This window comes from Cervus canadensis, chromosome 16, assembly GCF_019320065.1.
Source record: "Cervus canadensis isolate Bull #8, Minnesota chromosome 16, ASM1932006v1, whole genome shotgun sequence".
NCBI lineage: Eukaryota > Metazoa > Chordata > Mammalia > Artiodactyla > Cervidae > Cervus > Cervus canadensis.
In genome coordinates, this window is record NC_057401.1 from 8,079,022 (window position 1) to 8,095,692 (window position 16,671).

Consider the following 16,671-nt stretch of genomic DNA (forward strand, 5'->3'; position numbering starts at 1 on the left):
TTTTAAGTTGAACCACGCTGTGCCATTTTTTGGTGACAATCAAAATATCTTATTAGTTTACAAAAACCTTCCCCAAATCACTATAATTAATTTTTGGCAAACATAGAAAATTATATATTAACTTCCTAAATCCTACATAAATTTAGTGTTCAATGTTTTTCAAGACTATTTGCAAATGTTGCAGTTTTAAAAACCAGAAATACAAATCTTAGTAGTCCTAATAAAAATAACTCTCAGCATGACAGAAATTAATGAATAAAGTTCAAGTGTATATTATCAAAAGTTACACATGTATTAGCATAATCAAAGCAAGAATGTAGAATGGAAGCAAATACATTTAAATAATCTTTAATTAAAATGACCTTCAAATTCTTTTGGTCCATTCTAAAAAATGGGCCTATAATTCAGATTGAAGAACATATTTCGGTAAGTTCTGCAAGTTTACAATGTGCCATGTTAAACATATAAGGAAGTGCCTAAGTACGTACACAGAAAAGCAAACAGTCGAGCTGAGAACTCTCCGTCAGCAATGGAGGAGTATAAGGAAGGCGCGTGGGGGTGGTCGGGAGAGACCCAAAGAAAAAGGCAGTTACACAGGAGTGAAAGCAAATGCAGGGGGTACGGGGTTATCTAGAAAGCAGATCATATGAAGAGATAACAGATGCAAGCACAGTTCAGGCTGCTGGAAGAAAACAGTAAAACCCTGATAAAAAATCAAGTTTAGCAGCTGCCGTCTTCCAGTCAGCACCAGTTCTTTCATGCTGCACCCCTACCTTAAGCTGAACACTGGAAGAAATGTGAACTAACCTGAGGGCGGAATACTTCCTTGTGCGATGACACATTTACTTCAAAGATGTGTTCATTATCAACGAAACCAGCAGTGACCAACACTTAAGCTACCTCACGCTTGTGAGAGGGCTTACCATAGCAGAGGTACTAACACTTGAAACTTCACTATGGAACAATCCAAGCCTGGTAGGAGTGTCAAGTTCCACTTCTTCAAATAATCAGAATTTGCTTTTTGAGAAAAACTAACAGCAATATTCATTGACTTTACTGTTTATAAATTAATCTATTAATTATAAGTTATAGTAGATTAATTATAAACAAATCTATCCAAAGCACCAGAGAGCCTGAAAGTATTTTCATTTAGCTTTACAATGCAATCTCTGGAGTACCTTCTGGGCTCCACTAGTAATTTTAACAAGTTCATCAGTAAAAGAAATCCACCAACTTTGCAACCATGAAGCAGAAGAAAATTTTTTATGCTTGCTGGTGGTGTCATCACAGCAGGAGAGCAGAGAGGGTTGGTGGAATAATCTGGTTTTCTAGACCCAAAATCTGACCTGGTTTCAAGTAAACTGTCAATTATCACACAGCCCAGACAAATCAATCTGGGAGAGAAAAGAGGAGTTCCTATTTTGTTCATTAAGAACAGCAGCAACAGAAGAAAGCAACTGAGAACTAGAAGCAACAGGAAAATCCTAAAATTAAAATATAAATCTATACAGCCAAATAGTTCTTCCTTCAGGTTAGTATTATTTTAATTACTCAACAACAGAAAATTTTAATAATACATGGAACAAGACAAGGAGCTCAAACTTTATACTAATTGGGGAAAATAATTATGAGAATAAGGAACTAAATTTAAGGCCCCAAAACATATAAAGCCAGAATTATTCTTGTTTTCCCAGAGGAGCAAAAGGTAGTGCTGAGAGTCAGTAAAAGTCTGAAAGATTTGGCAAGGTGTCAAAGCGATGGTGCTAGGTACATGTGTTCCTCAACAAGTGGTAAAACTGAAAACTGTCACAGGAAGTAAGACAGGCGACATCAGTGTTGGAGAGGAGATGGTCTATACTAGCACTCATCAAAGGGGAGGCAGGTATGAGATATTTATATTAAATTTTATATACATGTTTTTATTATATATAAATTTGTATGTATGTTATACATATATGACATTTATAATCTATATGGTAGAAAAAGCAACTGAAAATACTTCTATACCAAGCTCTAAGCATGTTTTTTAAATACAAAACACTGAAGGGTTTAATGTTGTCAGTTACTGATAGGAATTGTTTTCTTAGACTAGTTCAGCTGAGATGGAGTCATTAATGAACTAACATTCTGGAGGGAACAAAAGTGAGGAGGGAATAATCTGACAACCTGGCCCATTCTAAAGTGAAAATGGGTTATTGGTGTAGATGATGCTAAAATAAAGGGGACATGTACTGCAAAAAGAGGGGAAAGAAATTTAAGACAAAATGCCTATTTAGTAAGTTCATTTACAGCCAGTCTTATGAAATAGAATCATCATAATGTATTCATCAGTTTTATCAATAATTATATCCTGTCCAGGTGAAGACCTAATAATAATTATTGCACAGCAGAATGACTCTTTTCAACATCACTAACATTCTTTGAAGGGAAAATAATATTTTTTAGACTTAATAGGAAGGTTTTAAAAGGCATATCAAAATAAGTTTTAAAATAAGCAAAAAAAAGTTTTATCACTCCCGACCTACTAACATCAAATGACAGCTAAAGTATCATTTTTTTGTTTTACCTGAAGCTGAAAGTAATACGGGGAAAACATTCTTTAGATGGTAGCAAGAGGAAAAGAGCAATTTTTTGAAAAGAAAGAGACTGTGCTAAAGAAAATAGTGAGAAACAATGGTGGAGTTATGAAGAAATTTCTGTATGATGGAAACCTCTGTAAGAACAGACAATATGAAAACTTTGATTAAAGATAAAAAACCAATTCATAATACTAACTAAATTAAAATTAGGACATTCTTCATTCTAAAAACAAAATGACACAGTATTCTGACATTTTTACTAAATAAAAAGAGACCTTAATACAACTTCAGTTTTTCCTATACAATTATTTTACTTATAAGATCCACTGGTAAGATCAGTTTCCTAAAAGTGAACAGTAAACAAAAGCCAAATGAGAAAGGCTATAATGCCACTTCAGAATATGTTCAATTACCTAACGACTGGTTCTTGCTCTTCAAAATTCTCGATTGTTTCAGTTAAGGTTGCCTAAAATCCACATAATTTCTAAAACTAAAAAACATTAGTTTCCAAACAATCCAAATGTAAATACTAGTGTTTATTTAGTATTTATAGCAAAGTGTTTCAATGTGGCTTACTGTTTGGTTAATCTGCCAGAGTATGATGAATTGAACGAAGATTTTGGAATTAGTAAAATCCAGGTTTGAATCTATGCTTCATTTCCTACTTATATGGTGTTAGAGAAGTTCCTAATCATCTCTGAACTTTAATTTTTTCATATATAAAATACTGACAATAAAAAGGACTTCATGCAACACTTTAACTCTAAATACTGTACAGCATTTCTGAAATCCTAAAGAAGTTTGAAGATCAACTTAAAGTGATTTTATTTTCCATTTTTGAACAAGCAGTTTTATTAAACAGGCTTTGATTGTTGACTAATGGGATTTTATATTTTGAAAAAAAGAGGAATTTAATATATTCTTTCCAGAAGAATACCTAAAATGCATTCATTAAGTTCTTTCATGCACTTCTTGGGAAGTGCTGAAGCCTTTCTGGAAAGCAGTTTGACAGTAAGCATCAATGGGCATATCTTGGGACTCCTAAATCTTGTATTGATAAATTATTATAAGGATATGAGACGTGTGGACAAAATCTGTTATATCTATGAATGTCCATAACACTAAAAATTAGGTGCAATTTGAATGTACATCAAGAATGGACTAGTTAATATTAACACACATCTATGCAGTTGAATACTAAAAATTATTATTTGTGCAGTAATATACAAAGGGAAAAAAGTTGGTTTTTGATGAATTTTTACTTGAAAGCCATATGGTCTTTAACGTAAGTTAACAAATCAGTATAAAATTACTTTTATATGGCAATATGATCAGAGGACAAGCTAAATTGTTGATAGTTAAGTACAACATAGAAGTAATGGATAAATCAGTTAGAAAAAATAACTGCTGCATTCCTTTACAGTTTAAAAAAATAAATATATTTACCTGATGATGATGATGAAGTTAATGAAGCTGAAGAAGATGAATCAAGAGATGGTCCAAACAGGGGGTCCCAAGCAAGTAAATCACTGGTCCCTTTCCTATCAGAACATTTTAAAAATAAGCATTTTAGCAAATGAGCATTTTATTAGTATAACATCTAGGAATACACAGAAAGAATTACAACAGCAATATATATGATCAAAGAACTGGATATTCTGCCAGTTGAATTTATGAAGAACTTAATTAGCAGGTAAATAGGTTTAATAAACTATTTATCAACTGCTATAAACAGAACCTACAATAACATTATGTGAAGTTCTTAAGTGAGAATAGCTTAATCCCTACTAATTAAATCTTGTTATATTCTAATAATCAAAGGAGCTGCCAGAATGGAAATTAATTTCAGTTTTACAAATGAAAAGCAGCATGGGGAGTCTAAAAGAGCTGCTTAAACTCACGTAGCTAACTCTATGGCAGTGTCAGATCTGTGAATTCACACCTAGAACCCAGTCTTGGACAGAAGTTTCTTAAGTGACATGAAATCAGATAGAAATTTTATAAGGCCATATTTATTATCGAAGATGAAGAAAGGGGGTAAAGGACTTTTTAAAAAGTACCTTTTATGTACAGGGTGGTGGCTTAAGCCCTATCTATATAAATGACTCTACAAACTTCAATGGTCTGACCACTGCAGTAGATCACACACAGGCAGAATTTCTCCCTACGTAATCCATGCCTGGGCCACCAGATGTATGGGTCATAGATGCCTTTTTATGAGAGGTTACCAAGACTAACTACAAAATCAAGAGCATGAACATTTTCATTTCAGAAACCTCAACGTGCTGCATAACCAAAGATTTTCCTCCACTAACCTCTTGGAATCCTCCAAACTAGTTACTCTCAGGATTCCAATCCTGGCTCTTCACTTTATTTTTTTTTTTGCTCTTCACTTTAATACAAACTTTTATATAAATGTTTCTCTTTTTCATTCTAGTCATACCCCTTTTAAGATGCTTAACCTCTATTCTGAACAGCTGACCTTTGTACCCCTTCTTTAACTAATTTTCCCAACTCTAGTGAAGTATTTTTGACAAATAAAAATTGTATATATTTATGCATAAAAATAAAATTAATCCTCATTTGAAAATAATTTAATGTATCAAACTACCATTATTTAAAGTATTTTTTAGAAATCTGAGAAAACAAGTCCACGATAATAAAATCACAATCACTTTATAAGTAGAGATCCAATATCACAACATGTACCCACATGGAAACACACTTATGATAAAGTACAGAATCATAACTGCATAAATGATTCCTGAAAACAAAGTCTTAAAACACTAAACAACTTATCTTTAAAAATGAAAAATCAAATGAATACCACTGGTGTGCTCAATTATTGCTTAGCTTTGAAAGTTTCCATTTCAAACTATCCATTTAATTAAGTCTACTTTTACTCATGCAATAAATATTTAAAGTATTCTTACTAATATAGAAGTGAGGGGGAAAACCCATGCAACACTGGCTTAAAATATTTTTTCTTTCTAAGAACAACTGGCAACACGTCCTCTCTCCTTTATCAACTTAGCTGAAACACTTCATTCTGAGGTTCATAAAGTATACAGTCTACTTTACAAAGTCACAGACAAAATTGAAGGAAAGTGAGAGAATTTCCATGAGAATAACTAGATGAGATACAGACATGCATGCTGCTGCATTTAAACTGAGTAACCAGGGTCCTACTGCGCAGCGCAGGGGACTCTGCTCAGGGCCATGTGGCAGCCTGGGTGGGAGGGGAGTCTGGGGGAGAAACGATACATGTGTACGTATCGCTGAGCCCCTTGCTGTCCCCCTGAAACTGTCACAACACTGTTAATCAGCTATACTCCAATATAAACCAGAGTTAAAAAAAATAGACGAGTGTGAGTTTGTGATACTATCATTTACTTAGAACCAGCAGTGAGGACACCAAAGCCAAATACAGTTGAACGGATGTTTTTTTAATTATCATAGAAATAAATACTGTCAAATGAGAAATAATTTAAAACATCTAAAAACTCTGACATTTCACAGCTTAGGAAATGGGATGACTATAAACAGTCTTCTAGAATTAAAACTACAGAGAAAGTAAAACTCTCTAGAAAGAACAAAAGGATACTTAAAATTTAAATGTAGTGGGGAGGAAAGGATTAATAGGTAGAGGACATAGGATTTTTAGGGCAGTGAAATTATTCTGTATGATACTATAATGATGGACACATGTCATTATTCATTTGTCAAAACTCACAGGATATATACAACACCAAGAGTGAATCCTAATGTAAACCATGGACTTTGGATGGTAACAATTTGTCAATAGAGGTTCATCAACTGTAACTATGCTCCTCTGGTGGTGGATTCTGATAGTGGGGGAGGTTTGGCATATGTGGAGGCAAAGTGTATATGCAAAAACCTCTGTACCTTCCACTCAATTTTGCTGTGAACCTAAAATTTCTCTAAAAAATAAAGTCTATTTACAGACGATTTTGAATGTAAAACTTACTCATTGGATGCAACAGATGGCTTTGATTTTGTTAACTCTTCACCTAGTTAAAAAGTCAAAATATAATGAAAAAATTAATCCAATAAAATATTTTAATGTAAAGAGAACTACTACACACAGATCAACTTTTAAATCCTGATATTAATAACACACACACACACACACACACAAAGAAAAGGAAAACAAGCTTTTAACAAATTTTCTACCATGCTTAAGAATATTAAAATAAGAGCTGAATTTCTGCTAAACCCTTATCTCTAATATCTTTGATAAGAAATAACTTGAGTCACCTAAACTATCATATTCATTAAATTGCTGTTCATAAAAAAAATATGGGATGCAACTCTAAAAATCAGAACAGATGTTTAAAAGCTTATGTACTACTCAAGAATTTTAACTGATGAATCATGAAAGCATTTTTCAAGCTCTAAGATATTAATAGTGATTATTTTATTGACCAAAAGTAGACACTAACTCTTGAAGAACACTTTATTTTGAAAAATAAAATTTTTCTAACAACCTAGAGCAACAGTCTCTTCATGAGATAGTCTATTTTGCTACCTTCTGCATTTGTAACATGAATCATTTCATAAGCAACTGGTACATGGGGGTTAGCATCAGTAATGCAAAAATTCTGTTGGTTCATAAGCAATTTTCACTGCACCTTAATGTTTTGCATCACTAAGAATAGCTGATGAATGCAAAATACATCAGCATGGGTAATTACAGCAAACTATGAGGAGTAACAGGCTACCCTGGTGACTCAGTGGTAAAGAATCCACTCGTCAATGCAGGAGACACAGGTTTAATCCCTGGGTTGGGAAGATCCCCTGGAGGACACGGCAAACCCCTCTAGTATTCTTGCCTGGACAAGAATCCCATGGACAAAGGAATCTGGTGGGCCCATGCGGTTACAAAAGAGTTGGATACTACTTAGCGACTAAACAACAATAATGAATGTGGAAAAACAATAACATTATGTGGAACAAATTCCACATAATGCCCATTCATATCACATTCTCCCATTTGGCTTTTCTCAGCCATTTATTTTGCCTCAAAGTGTTTACTGTGGTGTTCTTTATCTTTCTGCTCTTTACCCTCATCTTCATAACTCAGTTGCTGAAAATGAGTTTATACTCTTTTCCCCTCATATCCCCTATCAACAAGCTACTTACCATTTATTTTTTAAAAGTATTAATGAAATTTCACTTTTAGTTTGGTATTTACTATGAATTTAATAGGTCTTTTCAACTGTGCTAGAATTTTTAATTATGACTGATGTCATTGGTTTTTATCAGGCACTGTTCACAGAACTGCATAACTTTGGTGTGGGCTGCTCAACTCTGTTCTTCCCACACCGTGTGTTACGTTTGGGCTTCCCTGATAGCTCAGCTGGTAAAGAATCAGCCTGCAATGCAGGAGACCCTGGTTCGATTCCTGTTATGTTTAACACATGATTCTGCAAATGATGTTACCATCCCCTAATCGTTTTTAGTATAATTTGTTACTATACTAAAAACTTTATAATAAAACTACAAATGTGATATGACTTAAAGATCAAGCTAAAACTCACAAGCACCTTCTGCTTCATGAAGAGTTATGATAGTTTAACTGTTTTATAAGCTTAATCAGAAGCTGCTCTTTGGTTATGAAAAATGTGGTAGCCACGTATTAAAGCCTAAAGCACATCTTAAAACTGAAAGAAATAATACACATAAATTGTCTTCTGTTGCAAAATAAGTATACTTCTAGTCTGTTGTTATGGTTAATGATGAGCATAGACCATTTCTACAACTACATATGTTAGGCTACAAGCTTAGCAAATTCTCTGATAAATTTTAATAGACTTAAAATAACCAATTTAAATGTCAAACTTACTAGATGAATTCCGATTCATCTGCACCTAAAATAGAAATGCAAAATCTAAGTGCCATCAAACAATTTAATGTGGTAATAAAATTACTTGATAAAATGTTAACACTGGGAACATAATTTCAAGTTTTCTGTATACCTGCTCAATTACAAACTGTATTTAGCTAAAAAGATTACAGAAAAAACCTTTTGTTTTATTGTCAAAATATAACATGTATACCTTCAAATAATTCAATAAAATGAAATGTTTTAAAATACTAGTACCTACAGCAAGATACTATGACTTGCTAATCAAAAGCAAATATTTTGAAAATCAATGTTTAAATATACAATGATTTTTTAAGTCAATAAATAAAAATATAAAATTCTGCACTTACTGGGCTGTGTCTCTAGTAGTACATGGAAAGAAAAAGGAAAAATAGGTTAAAAAAAGGAAAAAGAAAACCACAGTATTCATTTCAGAGTCTGAAATATATTTCTCTGCTCTAACAATCTGTCTATTCCCTTCTTAATCATATCTAAAATCTATATATATATACCTTAAAAGACATACACTGTTGGGAGGAAAAAACAACTTAAGCTAGATAAGCAAACTAGGCAACAAAATATACTCTCAAGATCCTCTTTTCAAACCTGATATTAACAATTAACTTTTCTGATTATTACTTATTTTCTGAGTATGAAATCAATACATTTCTTTTAAAAAAAAGAGCACAAAGCATCAATTATCTCCCTACCCAAAGATAAGATGATTAATATTTTATTTCCTCTAGGCTTTTTATTTATTTACATATATATTTTAAATTAGTTATACTCTTACACAATAAAACTTTTTACTGACTTTACAACTTCCGACTTTATATATATATGCACCATGATTTAACCTTGGCATTAATAACAATGGTAGAATAAAACCTCACTTCAGAAATATCTTTTTGGTGGAAAAACCAGTTCTCAAACTCTAAAAGTGTAAAGGAAATCAGTCCTGAATATTCATTGGAAGAACTGATTGCTGAAGCTGAAACTCCAATATTTTGACCACCTGATGTGAAGAACTGACTCACTGGAAAAGATCCTGATGCTGGGAATGACTGAAGGTGGGAGGAGAAGGGGACAACAAAGGATGAAATGGTTGGATGGCCTCACTGACTCAATGGATATGAGTTAGAGCAAGCTCCAGGAGTTGGTGATGAATAGGGAAGCCTGGCATGGGGACTGCATGGCCCCATGCATGGCATGGACTGCAGTCCATGGGGTCGCAAAGAGTCGGACATGACTGAATGACTGAACTGAACTGAACTGATGACATTGGGAGAAAAACACTTTTTCCAACAAATACATATAAACTACTTAAAATCTGCAATTAAATAATAATACAAAATGGTGAGAATTTTTATTCTCCATTATCAAGAACAATAGGTTTAATATCAACTACAATAAGTATGAACAGATAAACTAACTTGACATTCTAAGACATGCTTTTATTCCCCACAGTTTAACATTTCTGAATTTAAAAGTATGACATCATTAGAAAGATCTATTATGTTGATTGCTTTTCTGCCTCAAAAGCTATCAAGTTTAGTATCTCAGAATTGAGGAATTAATCACTGTCAACTAAGAGTTCTTATCTTTGCCATTTCCAGTATGAAAATTATGGAAAACAACCGTTAATTACAGTGACAGGGAAAAAAAAAGAAGATACAATCATGAGATTCATTTTAATGGAATTCCCTTTTATAATAAAGCTTACCAAAAAAAAAAAAAAACCCACCAAAAAAATGGATGAAAGACTTTAACATCAGATGAGGAAAAGGTTAACACTGTAGTTTACAAAACTCTGCCAGAGACATATAGTAGTATTTATAAAATACATCAATGGCAAAAATAGTGGATTTTCCATGTTTTCACTGAAAACACATTCAAAAGGAAGCAAAACTAAGCCAAGCTCACAAACTCATTTGCCTGTATAAAGATTATAAACTGTATACTCAATAAAGCTGAAAAAAATCATAAATTATTTCCTTATCCAACATGCTTAAATTAACTATTACTAAGTGATTTTGAGGGTAAAGCAGCTGCCTGCAATGCGGGAGACCAGGGTTTGATCCCTGGGTCAGGAAGATCCCTTGGAGAAGGAAATGGCAACCCACTCTGGTACTCTTGCTTGGAAAATCCCATGGAAGGAGAAGCCTGGTAGGCTACAGTCCATGGGGTCTCAAAGAGTCGGACACAACTGAGTGACTTCACTTTCTTTCATTAAGTGATTTTTAATTTTTGTTAGTCCTAAAACTATCCAGATGCAGGTAGATGAGCTACTAAACAAAAACCAAAGACTTCTATATAGTGAGTGGAAACTTGTTTATTTTCTTACTTACAGATACTGCTGGGGAGAGTGTTATATTTCCTATAGATACTTTTAATTCATCCAAGGAAGCCATTGTGTGATGTGAGTTATTTGGATGCACAGGTTTGATTTCTATCCGATACTTCTTTGGTTCTTCATCTTCAGAATCAGAATCACTAGATGAGTAGAAATGGTTCTCTTTGGTATGTGAGTATTGGTTAAAGAATCGACTTTTTAGATTATCTTAGGGCACAACCAGTTTTTCACACATTGATAAAAAGGAACAAAAAACTTTAAAAGGCAAGATGGATTTTACCAGAAATCTAACTACTAACTTATTCATAACATATCAAATAACACAGAGGCACATTTTATTACAATTAATTAAAAATTAAGGTCTTTATTAAACAATGGGTTATTTTGTTATAACTGTCTACTTATATATGCCAATACAATCCACAAGAATACCCAGATACTAAAAGGATATCATTCTGATTTGCTTCTGGTTTTATACTATAGCCTTCTTCATCCACATCAGGAATGTTCTATGGGGAAAAGAAAAAAAACTTTAAGAATGGCTCCAACAACAAAAACATTTAAGGTTAACAAAACAGCCTTAATTTAACTATTACTGGGAGATTTTACTATAATTTATCAAATATCAATAGATTAACAAAATTACTAACACTATGGGAAATTATGTCTTTTTAGTTAGCTTCAAATGATACTCCATACTTAAGATGTCTAAAAGAGAAAGGCACTGCAGAACAAACAGGATAAACACTGAAAGGAAGAGAACGGGCGCTCCACTAGGCGTGCCAGCAGTTCTGCGAATAACCAAATTCTCACCTACGTCTTCAAATGAAGAAATAAAAGCATGCGGTTGTGTGTATCATGGAAGAGAGGAGGTAAAATCAGAGGACTGACAGCTTAAGTACATGGAAATACATATCAAAATTACAAAACAAATAAAAGAAAATTTAAGCTATACTAAAATACCATCTTTGACCCATGAGACTGGATAAAAAGTCAAGTTTGAAAATATACTCTGTTGGCAAAGCTGTGAAGAAAATGTACTCTTACACTGTGCTGGTATAAATACAAAAGAGTACAATTCATACAGAGAGAGAAATAGCAGTATCTAACAAAAATATTTACATGCTTATTATTCTACCCAAGTTCCTTTTCTAGGAATTTATTCTGAAGATATGCCCCCCAAGAATTTAAAAATACATATGCAATAAGATTATCTGTAACTCAAAATTCTGGAAAGCACAACATGTCCAAGTATAGGTGAATAAATTATAGGTGTATACACAAAATGAAGTACTATGCAGGTATTTAAAACAAAAAAGATGAGAAAAGTTTTTATGAACTGATATGTAGAGACCTCCAGGAAATACTGCTAACTGAAAAAAACCAAGTACAAGAGAACATATACAGTATACTTTTAAGTAAGAAAGATGGGGATATTAAAAATTTAACATATAGATATCTGTTTATCTTTATTAAAAAAATACTGAAAAGATTAATAAAATAAAGCTGGTTCCTAAGAACGAAGGGCAATGAAGTAGAAGGGATATAGAAGGGTCACGTCTCTAAAAATGCTTTTGTAGTTAGGCAAAAGAATATAAAATGTATGCTCAAATAGATCTGAAAAAATATTATAAACACATGCACGTATGCAAATGTAGTAAAAAGCTAAAGGTATACAGGTGTTCTTTGTACTAATTTATTCTTGTATTTTTTTTTTGAGGTTAGACTGTATTTCCAAATAAAAAGTTTTTTTAAATGGGTAGGAAAAAAGAACTGCCAAGAAAAACCAGGGTTTACCAGTTGTATGTAACTGGACAGCCAATGGACTTCCCAGGTGCTGTAGTGATACAGAATCTGCCTGCTAATGCAGGAGACACAAGTTCAATCCCTGGGTCGGGAAGATCCCCTGGAGTAGGAAATGGCAACCCACATGAGTATTCTTACTTGGAAAAGTCCATGGACAGAGGAGCCTGGTGGGCTACAGTCCATGGGGTTGCACAGTCAGATACGACTGAGCACACATGCAGAGGACAGCCAATATCATTTCTACTGGTAAAGTTTCCCATCTTTCTCCAGCCACTTGTTGAAGCTCAGCAAGAGAAACATGAAGAACTGCTAATCTAAGAGGCACCGCTCAAGGTCTGCACAGTTTCGGCTTCCAAGCTATAACTGTATAAACCTTGTGTTGTGCTTGTTAGACTCTAACGCAGCAGCAGTGAGTTAACAGACTGGATTAAAGTTTAGAAGTGAAACGTCTAATATAAGGTAAAGAGCAGATTCCACAGACAAAAAGATGACAAGTGATGTAGTTATGACCCCAAAAGTAGAGCACTTTCTTTGAGTTCTGTATGTTGCTTGCTAATGTGCAAATAATACTTAAAGTGCAAATAATATGCAAATAATACTTTAAATACTTTAAAGAAACCTTGCCAAATGTTTCATTAAAAATCAGAATAAAAAAGTTTTTTTCAAAATACTTTATTTGTATTCTCGGTATCCTAGAAATATAGCAGATATTTAATCTCCTAGAGGTTCTATGTGGGACTGCTACTGACACTATTTTAAAATTTGTTTATGATACACTATACTACACAACGTACTAATTTAAAATAATACAGAGCTATTTTCTATAAGACCAAATAAACTGCTTTGAATCAACCTCCTGCAGATTATATCAGTAAACTCTGGTCAGAATAGCACTGAAACAAGTATATTATCAAGGGTGAAACAGATGACCAGCCCAGGTTGGATGCATGAGACAAGTGCTCAGGGCTGGTGCACTGGGAAGACCCAGAGGGATGGGATGGAGAGGGAAGCAGGAGGGGGGATCAGGATAGGGAACACATGTAAATCCATGGCTGATTCATGTCAACGTATGGCAAAAACCACTACAATACTGTAAAGTAATTAGCCTCCAACTAATAAAAATAAAGGGGGGAAAAAAAAACAACTCTGGTCAAAATAAACAAAAACAACTATCTGAAGGCACGGGAGAGTGGCCCACAATGACCATCTACAATGATATACAAAGTGATATGCTTCAAAAAAAAAAAATACCAAACTATAAATCCAAGTGAAATTCTAAAACAAAAAGGTTCAAATAACCCATAGAAAAGTAGGAAAAAGAAAACAAAATTCAAAAACAGATAAGAACAAACACAAAAAATTAAATGGCAGACAAACCCCAACATGTCAACAATTACATTAAATATTAATATACTATACACATATATATCAAAAGACAGATCAACAGAATGAATGGAAAAAACATGATCCATATGCTGCCCATAAGAAATTCACTTCAAATAAACAAAAATAGGTAGGTTGAAAGGAAAATGAAAAAATATATATACCAGGAAATATTAATTTAAAAAATAAAAATGACAGTGACTATTTCACTATTAGATACTAATAAAATAGACTTCAGAAAGAAAAGTACCAGTGTCAAGAGAGAATATTATGTACACAAAGACCTGTACACAACTGTTCGAAGTAGCATTTCTAATAGTCAAAAATTGGAAACTAAATATCCCACAATAAGTGAACAGACTTTGGTACACCTACATCGTGGAATACTATTCAACAATAAAAAGAAATGAACTATTTATACAAGCAACAATCTGGAATAATCTCCAGAAAAGGGTGCTGAATGAGAAAAAAGTCAATCTGAAAAGGTTACATACAATTCAATTCCACTTAAATAACATTACTGAAATGACAAGTTTATAGAAATGGAGAAAAGATTATAGTTGCCAGAGGTGGTTGGGAGGGGAGGGTAGTATCAGAACAAAAGTGACAGAAAAAGGGCAATTAAAATGAAAGATCCTCCCAGAAATCCAGCAGTCACACTCCTAGGTATTTACCCACTTGATATTAAAACTATTTTCCCACAAAAACTTGCACACAAATGTTATTAAGCTGCTTTATTCATAATCACCTAAAAGAAGCAGCAAGCAAAATATCCTTCAATAGGTAAATAAGTAAACTGTAGTACATCCATACAATGATACACTCTTCAGTGCCAAAAAAAGGAATGAACTACTGAGTCATGGCAACAATATGAATAAATCTTAAATGCATATTTAATATTCCTGGGGCAAAGAATCCAGTCTGAAAAAGTTATATAAGATAGCATTTATATGACATTCTGGAAAAGGTAAAAATATAAGAGGTGATAAACAGATCAGTAAATTCCAGGGATCTGAGCATTGGGACAGGGTTAAATAAGTGAGGGAAAAAAAAGATCTTTGTTTAATGGTAATGTTCTGTTTTGACTGTATTAGAATCAATATTCTAGTTATACATGTTACTGTACTAAAGTTTTGCAAGACGTTACCATGAGGAGAAGCAAGATGAAAGGTACATGAGACTGCTCTATATTATCTTTGTAATGATCTGTAAATTGACAATTATTCAAAAATAAAATGCTTTCTTGGTATGTGTTTAGAAAAATATAGCAGTAATCTTTACTGTACTGGGTTTTCAACACTAGAACTATTCATGATACTAATAAAAGCTTACACATTACCTGTTTACACCTGTGTCCACTCAATCCGTGGTTTCTGTATTAGGACCCCATACGGCTAGAGCCAAGTATTAAGTCAAAAGCAGTACAAGAAAAGAAATGAGCGGGTCACTTTGGTCAACAACCTTAAGGGCAGTTTTGGTGGATAGTGGTGGTAGTAGTTTTTTTTAAATATTGGGATAAGAGCTCACAAGTCAACGGTATATTTCTCAATCTCTCTGGAGAAGGGAAATTGGCTAAAACTAAAAGAAGAGAGCAATTTACACTTCATTCATCAACTTTCAAAAGATCTACATCTCAAAATAATTTTTTAAAATTACATACATAGACCTTTTAAAACAGGAACAGAAAATCATGGGTATTTCCCTACCAAAGTAGCCTACTGACATTTAAGCTATAGTAAGACTAGCCATAAACAAAAAGGTGACAAATAGGCCATAACTGCCTCTTGAGATATCTGTGAGTGAGGAAGCAACAGTTAGAACTGGACATGGAACAACAGACTGCTTCCAAATAGGAAAGGGAGTGCGTCAAGGCTGTATACTGTCAACCTGCTTATTTAACTTATATGCAGAGTACATCATGAGAAACACTGGGATAGAGGAAGCACAAGCTGGAATCAAGATTGCCGGGAGAAATATCAATAACCTCAGATATGCAGATGACACCACCCTTATGGCAGAAAGTGAAGAAGAACTAAAGAACCTCTTGATGAAGGTGAAAGAGGAGAGTGAAAAGGTTGGCTTAAAGCTCAACATTCAGAAAACTAAGATCATGGCATCCGGTCCCATCACTTCATGGCAAACAGATGGAGAAACAGTGGAAACAGTGCAGACTTTATTTTTCTGGGCTCCAAAATCACTGCAGATGGTGACTGCAGACATGAAATTAAAAGACGCTTACTCCTTGGAAGAAAAGTTATGACCAACCTAGACATCATATTAAAAAGCAGAGACATTAACTTGCCAACAAAGATCCGTCTAGTCAAGGCTACGGTGTTTCCAGCAGTCATGTATGGATGTGAGAGTTGGACTATAAAGAAAGCTGAGTGCCGAAGAACTGATGCTTTAGAACTGTGGTGTTGGAGAAGACTCTTGAGAGTCCCTTGGGCTGCAAGGAGATCCAACCAGTCCACCCTAAAGGAAACCAGTCCTGAATATTCACTGGAAGGACTGATGCTGAAGCTGAAACTCCAATCCTTTGGCCACCTGCTGCAAAGAGCTGACTCACTGGAAAAGATCCTGATGCTGGGAAAGACTGAAGGTGGGAGAAGGGGAAGACAGAGGATGAGATGGTTGGATGGCATCACCGACTCAATGGACATGAG

The 16,671-nt window shown here is 33.9% G+C and overlaps 1 protein-coding gene across 1 annotated transcript in view; it reads right to left on the bottom strand.

Annotated features, from left to right (window-relative positions):
- FCHO2 (FCH and mu domain containing endocytic adaptor 2) overlaps window positions 1-16,671 on the bottom strand; it is a 129,250-nt gene that overhangs the window by 32,521 nt on the left and 80,058 nt on the right. Inside the window, exons 12-17 of the mRNA XM_043488544.1 lie at window positions 11,271-11,328; window positions 10,815-10,990; window positions 8,817-8,828; window positions 8,446-8,470; window positions 6,568-6,610; window positions 4,026-4,120 (exon numbers count right to left, since the gene is read on the bottom strand). Of these exons, the coding sequence (XP_043344479.1) occupies window positions 4,026-4,120; window positions 6,568-6,610; window positions 8,446-8,470; window positions 8,817-8,828; window positions 10,815-10,990; window positions 11,271-11,328 (409 nt within the window). The remainder of the gene's footprint in view (window positions 1-4,025; window positions 4,121-6,567; window positions 6,611-8,445; window positions 8,471-8,816; window positions 8,829-10,814; window positions 10,991-11,270; window positions 11,329-16,671) is intronic.